Here is a 20,162-nt window from a genome sequence, read left to right on the forward strand (position 1 = left end):
AACATCTATCGGGATGCGAGCTACCTCCTAACACACGGCTGGAACAGAGGCTTGCGAAGGCAGTTTAACAAGGACATTAAAATCACAGGAAGTTCAATAAATGTGCTCTACAGGCGACCCCGCCACCCTGTGCCTTTGTTGATGTATGTTCTTTCTGATTACAGAGCTCACGAAGCACAGAGAAAAAGCCAAGCTTCCCCTCGTCTACGCCACGGGAACACACAGGGTCAGAATTAGTGTAGTTAGCTAGCGTCATAAAAACCGTGACAGTGTGGCAAAGTAGCTGGTTTTATAAACCTCAACACCAATAGTTACTGTGCGCAAGTGAATCACAAAAAACAGTTTCTAAGAAAAGACATCACAAGGTTCAACAGATTACCGCTAACAGCACATTTGTGGATTTTTCCCTTACATTTTATGCGGGATTTTATTTATTCTTTTCTTCTTTTTCTGTACATGGCAGCTCAAGCAACGCTCAACAATCTTTGTGAAGATTCACTTGTTCATCAGTTTTCAGATGATAACAGCATAAACTTTAAGAAAATCTTGGTGATGTACTCGAAGGCTAAGAAGGCATTTACCGAGGACGACTGTAAATCTACGTCTGCGTGTTACCAGCTCAACGTCTGGTGGAATGTCGGAAATATCTGGAATGTTTAACAAGACACTGCAAAGAAGGAGAATAAAAACTACAAGTCGTATGTAAAAAGTTTGAATTCCTCCTCATCTTTAGATTTGTGCCATGATGGCTGTTTACCTGCAGCCTCAACGCGGCAGGAAGTGGTTTCACACCGAAGGAATTTTAATAGTGCCATCATTAGTTTGATGGGATTTATTTTTTTTATTTTTTTTGAGGGAGTGAGGTTGTGTGATTTGTAAAGTGGGTTAAAAAGTCATACATCACCATACCTCCAAAGAATGGTGCATGTCTGCTCACCAGGACGACCTACATGGCCGATCAAAGACAAACTTGGTTCAAAATATCATCTCCCATCATGGCGTGATTGAACCGGTGTCCCACTGGGACACTGATGGCAAAAACTGAAAAAACAGGAAGAACCAAGAGTTTTTGAGTCGCCGTCTATTTATCCTCACATTGCACAGATCTATCGCCAATTTCTTGGGCCAACATTGAGTTGAAGTCTTTGTCTGGTGCCCTACATTTGTCAGACATGAACCCAACAGAGCATCTGTGGGAGACTTTGAATAAACAGTAACTGGATTTCACTGATATGGTGCTTTTCCACTGCTTCAACAGTCCTCAAAGCACTTTGGACTTGTACTCACACACACACCAGTGGAGGCGGCTGCCGTACAAGGTGCAGCAACTTTTCAAAATCTTGATCAATCAAGAGGCATCAGGGGTTCTGATTCCTCTGAAGATGTCTTTTTTTTTCCTTTGTTAAGTCAAACTGTCTTCTTTTATGCAGTCACACATCTTTTATGCAGGGTTTTTTAACCTTAAATGAAGTTCAATCTGCGCATGATTCATCTTCTGGTTTGGTGGTGCACCTCGTTCTGTATCTCATGACTGAAGGATGTCGACGAATCGTCCCCGTTTTTTCCTCTGAATAAAATACGCCTGACCTACGAAGCCGTTACCACAGTACTGTAGACACACTTTTGTCTTTAACATTGACTAAAACATTAAGGAGTAACTTCAAACACACAATAATGAAGATTGTCTGTTATTGCTGATTTGGGACTTCACTCCCATCAGTTAAACCAACGGACACAGGACAACTTCATTTCCAACAATGTATTGCACTATTGTCACTGTCTGTTCACATATAGTGTGTTCTCAACACAGCTGCATCTGCAACAGTGTCTTTTTTTTCTCGTCTATACAAAAGAAATGAAAGAATAGAAGAATGAATGACGTGAACACAATTCAATATTACCCAGCGTGGTCAAACTTTTACACGTCCTATCTGCAAAAAGCACACATAAGAATCGAAACCACAAACATGTATAGCCAGTGAATTTAGATCATTTGAGTCATTGTATCATTACTGTTTGAAGACAAACTTCGTGGATGGAGAAAATTTATAGATTCTCTCATGGAAGAACACTTTAGACACAAATTCAATTATCAATCACTGTACATGGTGGACAAAGTGGCAGCTAAATCAAAGTGGAAAACCAGTTATTGCCTCAAATATTGTTGTAATTTGCTCCATCATAACGAATGAAATGGTTTCCATATGTGCACTTCACTTCACGATGGTTTACTGCATGCTCAAGAAAGAAACAAAGCAAAGAAAAGGCTAAAAAAAATCCTTCACTTTCAGGGTTTACGAATGTTGCTCATACGCCACAATCACAGTAAACCAGCGAGAACATGAGGGACAGTTGATGGGGCGTAACCTCACGACGGAGAACCAATAGAAATGCATTTATATACACCGTATGTATCAAAGATTAGCAAGAACATAACAGGAGAATTCAATCAAATTCTGATATGATTTGGATAATTTCTTAAAAGTTAAAAATATGGCTTATACTCTTCATCTCATTATATGTCATATTTCACTCCTATATAGTACTCTTTTTTTTAAAATATATAACTGAGGCTATTTACAAACAAAAAGGGTGGATGATGAGCAATCTCTGATCTCGTTCTAAGCGCTGGACATTTTGAAAACATGGCATTAGTTTGCCTGGAACTAAACGTCTCCGTGGGTGTTTGCATACTTTTTAAAATAGATTCACAATCAAAGGTTACCGAGGAAGATGCTCTGTTGGAGGTATTAAAAAGTATGAATCACTGTGTGAGAGCAGATAGTTTTAACTCAGGGACAAAATCATGGCACGTCGCGCAGCTCCAGCACACTTAGGAGTTTGTTTGGAGAGAGATGAAGAAAAGTGTGACTGCAGGTTGGGATGGGGCCGGGTGGTACAGCATTGATTAGATGAATAGATGCCAGAACTCAATCACATTTCTACCCCCTTCGGAAATAAAAACACAGTTACTTTTTATTGAACATATCCATGAGAGGCGCCGGGATGAATTTCATGACCGTATCCACGATGCTCTCCTCCTCCTCCTCGTCGCCGCAGCCGGTGGGCACCGCCTTCTTGGGGCGGGTGAGGCTGCCCTCGGAGGCCTGCTCCATCGCAGCTGCTGCCTCGGCTTCCTTCTCCTCCTTCTTCTTGATGCCATACTGCAGAAGACGGGGAAAGGAACGATTAGAGTCACACCGGCGATGGTGAAAAGAATAAAGGAAGAGGTGTCGCTGTGAGCTCAGTTTAATAGTGGATGAACTTTGGCACAAAATAAGTGGATTATAATGGACTATGGGGGGATCACTTGAGTTGTATAGAGCAGCTCTGTTCAGCTGAACACACACACACACACACACACACTGAACACTGAGCCTCGGCTGCTTAAACTCCAGACTTTGAGAGTTTAAAGTTTGGAATTTATATATAAATACCAGCAGAGCATCAGCTGTGCATTTTTTGATATGAAGTGACAATGCTAAGTCGACCGCCGCTCAACAGTAACCCAACTGAGTAGCAACAAGGGCTTTAAAGGAGATATATCATGCTTTTCTAAGCCGTCTACAGTCAATAATAACCTATTTCAGCACCCCCAGCTCTACTGAGTACTTTGATATCATATCACAAAATGTTAGTTATTCTATATGATGTGTTTTTCACATGGAAGGCTAAACAACTTGACTTCACGTTGCCCCGGAACCAGTATAAAAGCATGGACAAGCACAGACATATGATGCAGAGACCTTATGCAGACAGTGGATGGACGTGTCTACCAAGTCTATATTGTGTATATCTATGGTGAATACGCACTGCCATCTCGTGGAAGTTGTCGGTGCATTAAAGTCTATGGAGGTAAGAGGTTCTCCTAAAGTGCGCTATGATGCTGCGCATTCATATTTGGCGCTTCATGATTGGTTCCACCACCTGACGTGGACTGATAAGAAGGGGTGGGGTAGAGCTCGGGCTGAAAATTAATTTAGATTATTCAAATATGCATGAATGAAGAGCTCTTAAAAAGTTAATTTTTCATAATAGAGCCCCTTAAAGCTGGTTCCACTCTTTGACTTCCCACCCGAACACTTCATCAATAAAATAAGTGTTAACCTTGAACCGAAAACCGTTTCCACTCTATTTCATTAAACTGCTAATTTCTGTGTTGACGTGTCAGTGCTTCTGTTAGCAGCAGCGATTATGATGATGACAATAATATCATTAATCCAGACAATTAATTCAGTGGATATTTTTGGTTTGGACAAACAGGCTTTGTCTATGTTGCTGCTGACATTTTGTGCAAAATCAAACTGTTAAATGAGACATGAAAATGGCAATCAATATCCAAGACAGATTGTTAGAACTACTCTGAGAACCAATAGATTTTTCGTTAAAAGCATAAATAAGCTTCAGGTTGCATTACTCTAAAGTGCAGTGGAAACTTTTGCTTTGTGCGTCTGCATGAACAACGGGTTTGGTTGTAATTGTAGAGTCGTGACTACAAAGAAAATCTAAGGCATTGATTGCGCGACTGCTTTGATTTTGTTTGGGCGATGTGAAGAGTTTAAGTGCTGCTTACTTTAATTTGACCTTACTGGATATTTTACATACCAATTATTGTAGCAGCAGCAGTTCTGGACCACAATTAGCTTATATAACCCCAGGCCCCGCAACGCAAGGGAACAACATCAGGTGGGCTCTGTCTGCTTCTGCAGCACAATCTTCTGCATAAAGACATTACACAAAGCAATTTAGCATGACAGCTGAGTTCATGTGGAAGTTATTTTGTGCTTTTATGGTCGGTGGACCAAAAATATTGACAATGCACAAAGAAAACACTGTCGATATAAATTCATCTCAGTGAACTGTTCCCGCTCAGGATTGCCCCTTGGTTGGCATTATCACAGAGCGAATTTGTGTTCAGCATCACCTGAAATCCATTCTGGGGATTTGTGGTTCTGGTTTGAGCAGAATCAATACAGCTGGTCTGTAAGGAAAAGGTTGCCAAGTGCAGGAAGGTCAAAAGGCCGAGCGATGGTTGGTTTTGAGGCAGAGATGTGGAAAATGAGCCAGACTCCTGTGTGACCTGTTTGCAGTTTACCCAGGTCCACATTCATGTGATTCTATGAGCAATAAATGTCTTTTAGGAGGACCTCCAGTGCCCATATCCTCTGCATCTTTGATCAGGATATCTCATTTAAAGCACACATCAACCTGGCTTGTAAAACAGCATATTTCCACTTGCGCAACATAGCTAAAATAAGAAACATTCTACCTAGAAGCGATGCAGAAAAACTCATCCATGCATTTGTTTCTGCGAGATTGGACTACTGCAACTCCCTTCTCGCAGCCTGCCCAAAAAGTGTATTAAAAAACTTTCAGTTGGTTCAAAATGCGGCCGCCAGATTATTAACTGGAACTAGAAGACGTGAACACATTACTCCCGTTCTAAAATCTCTTCACTGGCTTCCAGTCGAGTTTAGAGTTAGATTTAAAATCCTTCTCCTCACTTACAAAATCCTAAATGGGATGGCTCCAACCTATCTCCAAGATGCTTTAACGCCTTATCAACCAATCAGAGCACTTGGCTCTCAAAATGCAGGGTTACTGGTGACTCCCAGAGTCTCTAAATGGACACTAGGTGGAAGAGCCTTTAGCTATCAGGCACCATTTTTATGGAACCAGCTTCCAAGTGGTGTCAAAGAGGCAGACACAGTCTCCACATTTAAGGTTAGGCTCAAGACGTTTCTCTTCGATGCAGCCTATGATCAGGTCAGCTAGGGATTCTAAATTAAACTAAACTAAACTAAACTAAAACAAACCAAACCAAACTAAAGTAAACCAAACCAAACTACAGTAAATCAAACTAAACTAAACTAAACTAAACTAAACTAAACTAAACTAAACTAAACTAAACTAAATCAAACTAAACCAAACTAAACCAAACCAAACCAAACTAAACTAAACTAAACTAAACTAAACTAAACTAAACTAAACCAAACCAAATTACACTAAACAAAATTAAACTAAACCAAACTAAATTAAACTAAACTAAAATATACTAACTAAATACTAGTTTAAACAGTTAAGTATCCACAAAGCTGCCCTAGGAGCTAGAATGCTGTGGGAAGTACGGTGCACTGAGCCCTATCCTCTAATGTCTGAATGTTATTCCCTTTAGTCCGTTCATTGCTTTTCACCTGTTGTCCCCCCTTCGAGGGGGAGTCTTCTCCAGTTTCAGTTGCTGACTCCACTATTACGAGGGCCTATGAACAAGCTCCGTCCGGACCGGGAGGACACTCCTGTCGGTCCTGCCTGTGGACTGGCTTCGGTTCTACTGCTGGGATCCGTGGTTCTTGTGCTGGACCGTCCAACGGACTGTACTCAACATTGTCCTAGGCTTTACTTCTTATTGTCTCATGCTAGCTGTTGCCAAAGCTGTCCGTCCCTGGGAGAGGGATCCCTCCATACTGTGGTTCTCCCCAAGATTTCTTCTTTTCCCACTGGGTTTTTGGAGTTTTTTCTTGCCGGATGTGAGGGTCGAAGGCGGTGGTTGCTTCGTTCTGTCTCGTTACTGTAAATATTGACATATTACCATTATGCTTATTCACTGTTTTTACTTTTACCGACCAATGTAACATCTTGAAGCCCTCTGAGGCAACTGTTGTTGTGATACTGGGCTATACAAAAATAAATGGATTGATTGATTGATTGCATGTGGGCCAGTCGAGCATCTGTATGCGTTTCTGTTTTTTAGAGAAAAGCTGTTGAGCTGCTTAAGGAGCAACACGCAAATCAAAATGTGTCTTTTATTTGTCAATTTTTTGTGCCACAGTGCACATGACGACCATTCATTTATATCAACTGTCATTCTGGGTAAACCCATTCGAAGAAATTCCTCTCAGGAAAGTCCCTTGGAAATCTGACTGACAGCTTTGAAGACTTAATGAGAAAGAAAAACTTTCTCAAGAATGAAGAACTTATGTTCATGATGGACTGGAGTGACAGTGAAGACGACGTTTCAAACTGAATAGCTTCTGATGCTTTTCAGTCTTTTCACATCTCACAGCACTGTGGATTTAAAAGATTCAGTCTGCAGTGGGGTTCCTGCTAGGCTGAAAGCGTTTCCACACCATCAGTAAGTGTGTGAATCTTTCCCATTATTATTTTCTGAAAACACCAACCTTTTTCATCCAAAAATTATATAGAGTTAAAAATAACATTTTTTGTCACTGTATGACAACAAAGAACAGTGTAGACAAAGAAAAACATACTGTGACTGATTACTATCCCTCAGCATGTTTCCCCAATCTCCTTCACTTTAACAGACATTACATTAAGTATTTTTATCTGTCCAGAACACACATGTCTCTGATTCAAGTCTGGATTAAACTTTTCTGAGTTGAGCTTGCATGTTCTCCCTGTGCATGCTTTGAGGCGTCTCTAATCACAGTTCAAAAACATTTTTTGAAGTTACTCTGTGACTGTGAATGACCTACAGAGTGAATTGTAAGACGTTGTTTATACAACAAAGTCTCAACTCTAAAAACTACCAAGTCCTGTATTGCCATGTAAACAGACACAAAACGCTTCGGTTTCCTGTATACTCTTGAAAACAAGGCATAAATGAGGCTTTTACTGACTTCTATAATCAGCTGGGATCACCTCCATGCTCTTCAATCTTTAACAGTGTAGGAGATCATTTGCTTATAAAACAAAAAACTATAAAGTAGTTAGATTTCATGCCAACCTAAATCACAGTTATTGTTCCCCCATTTTATCGTCGTGACCTGACTATAAAACAAGTCCTTGGATCATGTTCATTGAAATTAGAGCTACAGGGATCGCTTTTCTCCTAGTTTTTGGCGGAAAGCTGCTGTGATGACTGGACGATCTGAAACTTCTTATGAGATCTTGAAAATATGCAAAACAACAGCTTATTTCAGTGAAGTGGAGGAACATCAGGTACAAAAAACTAGAACTAATTGCAAGATTGTATTATTCCATAAGAGGAAAATAGAGGACCTGTTGAAAACACCCACACACAGGAGAACATGCAAACTTCACATAAACTTAAAACTCTACTAATACAATGTCAAACTTAACTGTGCAAAGACTTCACATGAGGAGTTGAAAGCTACCTCCAGCTGTGGAGAAGCTGAATCAAATGTCAAAAGTTTTGGTAAATGTTAAGCCTGCCTCTTCAAAGTTTGGTGAAGTCAGATAAAACACAGCATCCTGGCCGGCTGAATATTTGGAAGCACTTCAAAACACTATTTGAAAAAAAGTAAGTGTCAGAAGGTTTAGTGCAACACCAAGAGAAACGTTCCTTTCTAACTTTAAGGCAGAAATAAAAAAAACCTGGCGAGGTTTCCTGATGGATAAATCCTCTGTTCCCATTGTTTGCTCTCTGCTTTCCCTTCATGCTGCTCCGTCTCAACTCTCCTACAATCTGTCTCTCTCTTTCTCACTCCGAGGCTTGTTCCACCGTGACAAAGACTTGCATCAGTTGAAGTGAAGGCAGTCGCACTTAGTCAGCCCCTCTCCACTCTCTATAATCAAACACTTCTCAGAGACATGCTGTCATATTACACTCTCTCCCTCCTCTTTCTTCTGCCAAAATTGTTCCAAAGAAAAACCAAAACAAAGCAAAAAAGTGCCATTCAGAGCTGATCCATAAACTCCAGAGACAGCTGTACAAGGGCTGCACATGGAAAAGTTTGACATGCAACATCAAAAACCCTTAAAGAGTGCTTAAATATTCCATGCATTATTAGCACTGCTGAGCGTCGCGTGTCGCTGCACGCTGCAGACACTTTGATGGTATCGTTTAACATTTAATTCCCATCAGATTATATATTAATGACTTTATCAAAGGCAAAATAGTCCTGGTGATTCGAAAAAAGGGTCAGTAAGGCAATTCTGTGAAGCTCTAAAAGTAGAAATCTACTGCTGAGAGTATTTAACTGAAGTGATGCTTGTGTTTGAAATGATATCTGTTCATTTGATTTTCAGATTATTTTAAGTGGAACATAAGTATTTTATTTTCAAGATAAATTTCAATGAATTTTCTTTAGCAAACGTGCAAGTGAGATCAATTTGGGCAGTTTGTGGCTCCAAAAACCAAAATACATCTGAGCAACAGCACCTTTCAATATTGTGGCAGAAAAACCACCTGACAAGCTGACAAAGGACCAATTCAAATGAAAGTTAAATCGCTTTGTCTAGTAAGACGGGAAGACTCCAGAACTCAAAAGGCCAAAACAAGCCGAGATGCAGAAGAACCGCACACAGACCAAGACGACCCTGGCACAGACTGAGGGCTTAAATACACACCGGGAGGCAGAACTTGATGGAAAAACCCCAGAAAGACTATTCCAGAATCAGGACTCAGGGATTACAACACCCTACAACAGTGTTTCCTAATCCCGGTCCTCAGGGCCCCTGTCCACCATGTTTTAGAGGTTTTCCTCTCCCGACACTCCCTGCAGAGCTTGATGAAGAGCACAGTGTTGAAAGAGGGACACCTCTAAAACAAGGAAGCCTGAGGACCAGGAGTTGGAAACACTGTTCGGAAACACTACAGTCTTTCAAGTGAAAATACGTTGATTTTGCAATTTTACTTTAGAAAATGTTCACATTTACATTGCAACGCTTTGAAAATTAAAGTTTTCTTGTCGGTCCACACGTGTGTTCTGTTGGTTGTTTTTGTAATGAAGCCACGCACACATATGCACAGAAAACAGAACACTGTACATGGACATTTGGATGGTCGGACCAGTTTGGTTTGTTATTCTGGGAGTCCCAACTCTAAAACTACTACATCAGAGGAGAATTTGGATTGAGAATCACGACACTCTGGAGACGAGTTTTGTTTTTGTTATGAGCATTTTCCCCTTTTTTCATAGAGACAGAATTTGCGGATTTTCAAAAAGGTCCGCCTTGGGAACTGTTTTCAAAAAGTTGCATTTTCATTGGCTCCAAGCAGAGTTGTCTGGACCCCCAAAAGGCAACCAAAGCTTTTGCATTTCCACTTAAAGACATTGTTGTGACAACTCATTTGCTGCATTGTGCCGATCCTTTGACCAGGTCCAAGCTACCAGTGCAGCAGTGGACTGACCTCTGACCTCTTCTGCAGTCTGTCTCAGCATTATGCATCTTCAATCAAAGGCAGCTGCTTTCAACAATAAAACTTTGTTCAATCATTTTTTTGCTACACGAATCTAATCCAAGTAGAAACACAAGGTTACACAAACCTTTGAAAACAGTGGAGCAATTACCAGCAAAAGATAAACCTGTTTTTGATGAAAAACACTATTTTTTGCCAGCTTGCTCTTGATAAAGAAGTGGGAAAAACACATACAGAAATAATTTTCTGTAATTTATTTGGAATTGGGGTGAAAAAAATGTAATTTAGGCATGAGTGGATTTCCTCCCACATGTTTTACTGGTGCAGATTTTGGTGGATTTAATCGTTTCTTGCAGTCTTACAAGTTTCAACAAATTAATATAACAGCACAGTTTGTGTGTCCATTTGAACCAGCCAGTCTGAGGACAGAAAGGTTGTGTTATTGAGGTGTTTGAAAGAATATAAAGCACTGTTAGCTAAGACTTGAATGATGATACCTCCCCGATGTACCCGCCGGCTTCAGAATGAACAGCGTGGGAATATTTTTACCTTGTCCCTGATGCCCTGTCGGATGTTTTCTCTCTCTGCCTCCATTCTTGCATATTTGGCCTTCCTCTCCTCTTCTTGTTGCCTCAGGGCTTCTTGTCTTTCCTCTTCCTTTTTCTGAGCATCAGGGTCCTTCTCCTCCTCACCACCAAGCATCTTGCCCATGTCTTTGGTGGCCCCTGTTGTTTGGAAGAAAGATTGACAAACAAGACCGATGTTAACTCTTCACAAGCATTTACACGATGGACCTCTGTTGCGATTGCACCACGTTGAATAATTCCGATTTAAAAAGGGTCCTTTTACATATAAATCATTTATAGGACAATGAAAGAGCAGCACAATCTGGCCTCCCGTGAACCAAAGACAAAAGAGAACAAGAGGTGAGCACTGAGAATAAGAGCCGGGGGTTAAAACCACAGCAGTAAAAAATCTTCTTGATTTGCCTTTGTGATACCTGTCTTGTCACTTCACTGTCTCCAACATGAATTTACATCCTCATGCAAAGCATGCACTTGGAGCACGGGTCAAGACCTCAGAACAGAAGCCACGGAGAGCTGTTCAAAGGCTCATCACTGACAGACACCCAGGCGCTTTCTGCCATTGATCTTATATCCCGTTTGCTCTTGTTCGACATGCTATAAGATCAAGAACGTAGTGAAGAGATTACAGCCCGTGTTCTAACAGCAGGGTGCTCAATGTTTGGGGGTGTTATCTTTTAATTATTGCATCAGGTTCCCTATATTGATTTGGCGTTAAACATTTCCTGATGGAGCTTTAATGAAACAAGGCTCATACCGGCGAGGTTTTGGTCGACAGTTCCATCATGCACTGCCAGAACCAGGACTGTGTTTGTGGAGCATCTGATGTGTGCTCCAGGCGTCACTTCGTGTGTTTCATGTGCCATTACGAGGCCAGTGTTTTAATGCCGTTCCAATACTCCTGGGACCTCTCCCAACTTGGAAGAGACCGACTCAGCGTAGGGATACACAGAATGAGTGAACCATGCTGTGGCAACAATACAAAGATGGTATGGAGAAGAAAAACATAGTGGAAATCATCATGAAAACGGAACTGCATGTTCATGTTCATGTCAGAGCTGTTAAAAACCAGAAGATGCTCCTCCATAAATTCAATCTTGAATGACATAAAATCGACAGTAAACTGTCACTTTTCAAGAAAATTCTGTTTCGTTTGTTTTTTTTGGTCAGTGCGCAAGTCATAAAGGCAAGTCAACCCATTTAACCCTTCAAATGAGGCCAATACAACGTTTCGCTGACATTTTCAAGTGGGAACACAACTTTTGTTGTGTTTTATGGGACTCTTTACAAGAATGCTGCTTTAGCATTCCTGTAAAGGAGGCATTTACTATACGCCTCGTAAAAACCTGTCACTTAAATACTGTCAGAAATCATGAAGGGATTCACACTCTTTAGCACTATTGGGTTCATCTGAAACTTTTACTTTACTCTTGACATAAAACTACATCCTCTGACCATTTGTTCAGAACAGCTCTTTAAAACACAACCTGCCTGTTATTCTTTAAGTGGTAACAACTTAAAAGGCCAAAGTTGAAATCAGAAAGTTGCTCAGACTAATGCGGACTGTCAGCCTGCATGTTGAGCTGCTCCCGCGGTGCCTTTGCAGATTGCCTTTACACGGAGTTCTGCCCCCGTGTTCTCGCTCCAGAGGGTTTTAGCTCTTCTTTCCGGCTCAGTGACTGGAAACAAGCCAGCGCGCTAACGGCGGTCCGGCGAATCCTGAACCCATGACTCCGCGCTCATTTCCAGCCCGCAGGATAGAAATTGATTTTAACGAGAAGTGGACCTCCAGGACCACACCGGGCGCACCCTGCTGCACACACCCTGCCCTCGGACGAACACACTTCCCTTCGTTATTAGAGGCTCAGCCTCCACTTCTTTATGAGCCGCGGCCGAATCCGAAGCCTTGCAGACTCTCTGGAGGTAAAACTCGAAGACGCAGCCATCTGCTTTAGCAGTGAAATTGATGAGACAGAGTTGACCTTGAGGTTCTTGGCGGCCGTTCGAGCCTGCCATGCTGATGCACCAGGACAAGCCCCAGTCCTTCAGACGGAGCAGGGTGACTGCTAATTAATGTTTTTTTTTTCTTCCCCTTAACTCTTTGCTTGTTACTCTTTCAGACACACGACATTATGTCATGTTGACGCATCGCCGTCGTTGCCTTCAGACTTTTCATGTCAGTGTAACCTATACAGTAAAATAATTTGCATCATACAGCCATTAGTGTGGAGCCTGGAGTCTGTCCAGTCAAGATGATGAACGGTCGAGGACCTTAATCAGTCAAAAGAACACAGAAATTGCTTTTTCTAATGAGTCATGTACTTGTCTTCACCTCCTGTGTGTAGCAAGCGCTGAAGAGCGTTATTTATGTAATGTACAGAGTCATTTAGCATTTATGTTCACTTCTACTCCTGAAATGATCAGTTTTACTATGAAAGGCTGATTTTGTGTGCAGCATTTTTCTTAAGCCCATGTGCCGATATTCATTGTTCCTTTCAGAACTGTAAATTGCAAACGTGAGTTTTGTAGAACCGCAGACGTCAGTGTAGCACACTTTAGCTTAAAGCTTTTTTTACACTGTTGTTTATGTGTAAACTTCATTAATGTTTTGTTTGTGATTGTTAAAATAAAGACTTTTCTCTTGAAACGTTGTGTAAATGAGGCTTTATCATACATCCTGAAGATTCAGTCTCTCTGTGTGTTGCCGCCGGAAAAAAAGCAGAACTGCTGAATGTGACAAAGTTCTAGTCGGACTTTGCTGCTCAAGCAGGATTTTTTGGGAAAACTCCTCCTCCGGTTACTGGAGGCTATCTTCACAAAGATACCGAGTTTACTCCAAGAGAGACCCCCCCACCACATCACTTCAGGGGAAATATATTCCTCTTTAGTCAAGTGGAACGGAGAGAAACTTTTAAAATTACAGCTTGTTAACTTCAGAGACTGAAATACACCACAGCAATTTGTCTGAGCCTCGACTTTATTACATATCTTAATATATTTCATCACCATCTATTTTCAGTTTGTTTACTGATACTGAAATGTTAACTGGTAGAAAATTGGATTAAAACACAGATTTAAGAAAGACATGATAAAGTTTCCCCTTCTTAATAAAACTCTGATTGCTGAGGGATGAACTGAGTCACAGTTTATTCACTGTAATTACTGCAACTCAAGCAAAGCTCTCATTATTCCTCAATCACACAAGTGAGACAGTTTGATATCTTCTTTGCCGATTCAGCCCACTCAAGATGACAGTGGGCTGTATGTGAGCTAATTGCATCACAAACAAACAATATTCTACAATCTATAGGATGTTTTGAAAAGATGTTATGTTTTATTTTTCTGTATAAAAGTATGGAAATTGCTGGAAACCAGTGAGACATGCAGACATTTCAAACTCCAGATCAGAAAATAGAGTACTTTTAATTTTTGCAATAAACTGTCAAATAAGTGAAGTAAAAAACAAAACAAATAAGTCTTCAAGTATCTTCCAACAACTCAAAGAAAAAAAAATAATGGTGGCATCAGACAAATCGAGCCATCAGATGAATTCAGCCACTTCACTCTTAAGCTTCTATCACATGGACCGACCTCCTCTCAGTTACACGGGACTCGTGATGTTTACTTCCTGGTTACTAATTCTCATGTCTTCCCATATGTTACCATTTTTCTTTTGTTCCCCTTCCAAATCTCTGCCTGACTAATCCTCATGTTCAAGGCTAATTAGCTTGTCTGATTGTTGACAAAGTTGCTGTATAAAAGAGTCTGTGACGGTTTCTGGTCCCCGAAGCCTCTGTGTCATGAAACGCTGCCAGCTGTGGAGTGTGTGTGCAGCGCGGTGAGAAAACTCCAGCGTGAGAGCCGGGAGAGTTGAAGCCACAGTTAGGAGAACACTGAAACTGTATTCAAAGTACTTAATTAGAGAGGAAACAACAAATGACTCAACCTTCAACAACAGGACAGCTGCTTTGGAGATCGGGTGATTTGTTCTGTTGGATTTTTCTTAATGTTTGCAAACACACACACACACCTTCGAACTGTGTTAAAAAGTCAGCCAGTGAAAACCAATGCATGCTCACGCAGAATATGTAAACACACAGGGCCAATCCATGCCTCATTAATGATAAGTATGAGCGCTCAACAGTTTAATTCTGATTGTGTTCAACAACAAAACTGTATTGCAGATTGAAAACTAGAGTTGAAAACGTAAATGGGCCTGAGCCCTGTCCACAACAGATTGGATAAACTGGTGCAGAGGGTGGATAAACAGAGGGACGTGTAGCCATGTAGATGTGGGGCAAGCCAGAGCAGTCCCACATGCATGGAGAGAACATGAAAACTCCACACAGAAAGGTTTTTTTCAAGGTCATTTCTAAATGCCAGGATATTTCGGTCTATATCAAATGACACATTTCTTTAGTTAAGCAATGTTTCTCTCACATGGCGACGGTGGATCGAAGCTGCTTTAGTCACATCACCATAATGGTGTGTGCTAACTCATTACGGCTTTAAATTGACTTTTCCGCTCAGCTGAGACCCGGAGGTAATTTTGAAGTTGGAATCGGCTCAGTGGGAAGACAGAGTACAAATTGAAAAGGGATCAGGGGCAAGTTTGGAAGTTCTGAATGGAAGAGTGAAGAGGCAGATTCCATTCTTCAAAGTTGCATAAATGCAGCATTAGTTTTGGAAATTGCACGAGAAAAACAAGGAGAGAGAACACATGCTGTTTGGACACATTTAGACAACTTCACTGCAAAACTTGTGGAAATTAAGACTGAATGCACCTCACTCAGGTGGATGTGTGCTGCAAGGGCATTTTCACTGAGTGAGCATGTTGTATTCTCATAAACTGGAGGAAGCCACACGAGAAGTGCCCTCTGTGGATCCTCAGGAAGGACAAAAACAATAAATGACAGAAGTGAAACCAAGATGAGGTGTAGGTGGGATTATATCCTGCACTGTGAGAGCGGTGGCTGCTGGAGAACATGGGTGTGCATTAGAGAGACAACTAGTGTCAGAAAGACGGCAAAAGTCTGTCACAGGGACAGAGTCATATGAGAGGAATGCCACATTATTGAGAGTCACCTGGAACAGCAATCCAACTTGGCCCTCTGCCCATATGAATGTCTGTTTGTAGCGTATTGTTGTGCTTTCATTACAACAACAGATGACAGCAGCCATCAGTGGCCCTACAAGCTACAGATTTCCAATTTTCGACTGTTTTCATGTAAACCGACATCGTTTGTAAATGAGTTCTCAGAGCGATCTTGTAAAAAGAAACCCATTCTGGGGTAATAAAGAGAAGTGGGATTGCAGCAGTAGAAAAAGATCAGAGAAAAATACAAGAAGAGCAAGAACAGACACCCTGAAAGATCCAGCAGGGGACACTGCAGGGAAAAATTGTAATATCATAAGAGGGAGCAATCAGCAGGACCAGCTCAAGGACTCTGTGTTCCCGCTCACCCATCTGTCACCACGCCTCGGCAGGCCCGTGGCTGCTGGCTGGTCCATCCTCAGCCCCCCCCCATACACACCAGCCGAGCAGGCCGTCCTCATCAGCATCCTGCCCCGGGTCGGGCAGGACGACGGCCCCAAAGCCCAGCGGAGAGAGCAGCGAGGGAACCCTCAGGGCAGGAGGACGGGGCACAGAGAGATCACACTGGAAATGGAAGCCGCTCTAGTTCTCAGTGCCCTCCACCGATTCCAGATATTTTGCTGGTGTAGCAGCTTTTTAGCAACTGTAGCTCTGCACGATCAACTCATTCGCTCAAGTCAAGGAAAAAAAGAATTCAAATGTACCGATATGAAGTTAAAGTGGATCGATTTTGATTGAGAAGTTAGATTTTAAACTTGTTTGGAAATATTTGTGCAGCACAAATTGGTTGGCTTTAGTCGTCAGTTTAGGTTGGAACCACCAAACACCTTCATACGACCGTTCAGTGGTTTCATGGCCTCCAAAGTTAAAGCTCAGGTTCAAACTGGTGATATGATTCCACCACAAATGGCATCAGTGAAACTGTCATCTATACTATTGTTGGCAGGATATTTGGTTAATTTAATAATGGCATTAATTGGTCACGCATCTTAAGTGGAGAGGGCAAAGGACGCAGGAAGAGGAGGACACTGGTATAATATGAGATACAATACTCAATGCATGTGAATCACATGGCTTTATTATTTGCCTCGGTTGTGTGAGCTGCTGAAGTAAATAAACACGTATATCAGCGTGGGTGTTCGAAAAATGACAAAATATCTCACTGAGTTCTGAAAGGTTTCTGCAGAAGTCAAGGTCGTGTTGGGACGCTTTAAAAGATCCAGATTCTGCTCCTGCACGGGGTTTTATCAGCGGCAGACCTTGGAAAGCTCCTTTGTTAAAAGCAGCCCTGAGTCATTTTCACACCGAGCCGCTCGTGCTCCTGCTGAATATTGACTTTATGAAGGAGAGCGGTCTGCGGTCTGGAACACAGCTGTCCTCAGAGAGCTCTCACAACACTATCAGGAAGAGAAGAGGAGAAAGTCATGTTCAGTTCAGGAGGCTAGCGGAGTGACAGGAGAGAAAGGTTATTTTAGACTGAAGTGGACCCAAGAACACTGTGAGTTGTTGGGGAAACACACAGAGGACCTTTCTTCTCACACCTTCAGCTCTCATATGTAAAGGAAACCACCATGAAAGCAAAGATTAGAGTGGCAGCTATGATTCATTTCACTGCAATAACACAACAGTGTTTTACTGTTTTTGGATAATAAATATTAGGCAGAACCTCATTTGTAAGATGTGCACCAACGCTAAAAGTAAATACTATTTGTTGAGTGATTTTCAAAAAATCTAACCTTTAAATTATTGATATTTCACCACAGTGCAAACAGGAGGTGTACATAATAGATCATTATTTATGCTTTATTTCCCCCCCGTCAGACAGCGATGCTAATTGATGCATGACTGTCACATCAGAAGGAGCACTGCTCTACTGCCGTCACCGTGCTCTTAAAGTGTTTTTCTTCTTCTTTTTCGCATTGCAGCAAATATCAAAGAGGCTCAAATGTGTTCCAACCACCTTCTGCTGGAGGAGCAGAGGGCCAGTAAACAGAAGTCTCACGTAGCTGCCAGGATACCATGATCCGGAAGATCGAAGAGTCAAGGTGTGAAAAGGTTGGACGATCGTGCGAGGAATACATTCTTGTGATGATAGATGAGCAGAGGGCAAACACAGAGAGACAAACGGTCTCTCTCTCTCTCTCTCTCTCTCTCTCTCTCTCTCTCTCTCTCACCCCCGATCCTCTCATTAGGAACTAGAACATGTTTTTCTTTTAAAATCTGACGTTGGATGAGGTGTTCTTGCAACAGACATTTACATCCATCAGTAAATCACCTGAAACTAATGGAAAAGACAGATAGTGATATTCCTCCATCAATCCTCGAGGAGGAAATGTATGATCATGCCAACGTTTGAAGAATTTGGAAAACCTGACAAGAAAAAAGAAACACTGGATGAAAAAACAGGACGAGCCCTGGTGAGACGTAAGGTGTCCATCCCCCCATCCACTGAACGCCTCAGTGGATCTCTGAGGACACTGGGGGGGAAAAAGACAGCTTGAGGTGCATCATTCCTGTGCTTTATCACCCTCTCTCAACCATTATCGTTGGAAGACAGCCCCACAGAGTGCGGCCTTGGCCACGAATGCACAGGGACACACCACATTTATCACCTCTGAGGTTGGCATCAGGGACGCGGCGAAGCATCCATGCACACACACCGAAGGCAGGCCAACCACAAGCTTTTAGTCTGGTGTTTGAGTCTATTTTGAATGTGCAGAAAACACAATTTCAGCTTGATAAATAGCACTAGAAAGTATGATAATAAAGAACCAAATCAGGCCACTGTGAAACATTTCAAAGTGCTAAAATACACAATCTGACTGGAGAATGTAAAAATCTGATTGTCAAAAATCAAAGATTATGTCCTCATTGGTGTAATATCAGTTCAGCAGTCACTTGCATCACAGCACTAGCTTTGTGGGGACTGTCGGTCCAGCCGTGTCCTCTGTCTCTTCGTATAACCCTGTCTCAGTCGGAGGGAGCTCGAGGAGGCGCGCTCGGTCGCGTGCCAGAGTTCATGGGGAATAATGGCAGAACTTCATAAGCAATTACTCCTGAGCCGCAGCAGTAATGAGTCCTGAAGGTGACACTGCAGCAGGGCAAAACCTCCAACACCAAAGAACCCATCGCAGCACTCCGGCAATGGAACATAGGAAAAGCGGTCTGTCTGCATCTTCTCAACCAGAAGTTTTAACCTTTTTGCCCTTGGTAATGTTTGTTGTTCTTTGCGTACATGTGTGTCTTGTGTGTGTTGACACACCTGAGATGTTATCGGCTTTCAGCTGTAGTAGAAATGTCAGAAGCGGGAGAATATGTTGCCAGGAAGTTCATTCATCACAAATCAGTGTGTAATGTAAACTGTTGAAGTCACTCATACAATGTCAATATTTTTTTATAAATGTGCCAAGAAAAAAATCAAATAGCTGATATCTGTGCCTGTCTGACTGCCTGACTGTAAACAGTCCTGGGTTGCTGCAAAAGATTTGGAGGATAATCAACCTTGAGGACGATCCAGTCAACATGTGGACTGGGGGCTTGTGTGTGGGTGTGTGTGTGTGTGTTTTTGTGTGTAAATCCGTGTCGGTGCTGAGGTCACGTTATCAATTCAAGGTCTCAGCCTCAATCATGCCACTGCAGAAGCGCCCTTCAGGAAATTACTGAACATCTGATTGCTTGAAGGACCTGGCTCTACAAAAAAACGATCCGGTATTGCAGAAGAATCAGGGTTTTTTTCTAGAGGGATCAATAAGGTATCAGACAGTACTCGGAAGGCATAATCTTACACCGGGGCTTTTTTTAAGCCGTGTCTGGCTTTTTGATCGTTGCATGAGCATTACATTAAAGAGAAATAGCTAAATATATCCAGCCAGACAGCTCATTAAATGCATTTGTGAGGGAGAAAGAGACGAAGGTATTAAAGAAGGTTTTTGTTTTTTTCTTTTTCCTTCATCGAGGGGCAAAATCCAGGGTTGAGATCTTACTCGTGGAAAATATTTTCTTTTTGAATAAATCTCAATCCATTATCCATACAGCATCAGTGTTCCCAGGATCACATTTTGTGACACGTCGGCATTTCATCAGAGTTCAGTCGACTCTGTCAATCTTCAGAAACGTCATAAAATATCGAATGTGCTTTCAAGCCCTTCATCTTTGGGTAAATTAATTTCATTGTGCTGTTAAGCATAATGAATATGTGTACTTTCACATTTTTTTGTCTGATATTCTTTCATATTGTATCAAAGCCTTGAAGAAACAGCCCTCAGGAGTGAGAGGCAGGCGATGAAAACAGTTTGAGACCGTAATTGGAAAAGTTCCTCCCAAAAATAGCAACTGTTTTATGTGGTTTTATGTGCAAAAC

General features: G+C 41.8%; 1 protein-coding gene across 2 annotated transcripts in view; it reads right to left on the minus strand.

Annotated features, from left to right (window-relative positions):
* Positions 1 to 2,966: 2,966 nt before the first annotated feature.
* The window catches only part of cplx1 (complexin 1), a 52,673-nt gene continuing 35,477 nt past the window's right edge, over positions 2,967 to 20,162 (minus strand). For both annotated transcript variants that reach the window (XM_030104397.1, XM_030104405.1), the window contains exons 3-4: positions 10,673 to 10,848; positions 2,967 to 3,164 (exon numbers count right to left, since the gene is read on the minus strand). In XM_030104397.1, the coding sequence (XP_029960257.1) occupies positions 2,970 to 3,164; positions 10,673 to 10,848 (371 nt within the window). In that variant the 3' untranslated portion in view covers positions 2,967 to 2,969. The remainder of the gene's footprint in view (positions 3,165 to 10,672; positions 10,849 to 20,162) is intronic.

The sequence above is a fragment of the Salarias fasciatus genome, chromosome 2 (genome assembly GCF_902148845.1).
Source record: "Salarias fasciatus chromosome 2, fSalaFa1.1, whole genome shotgun sequence".
Lineage (NCBI taxonomy): Eukaryota > Metazoa > Chordata > Actinopteri > Blenniiformes > Blenniidae > Salarias > Salarias fasciatus.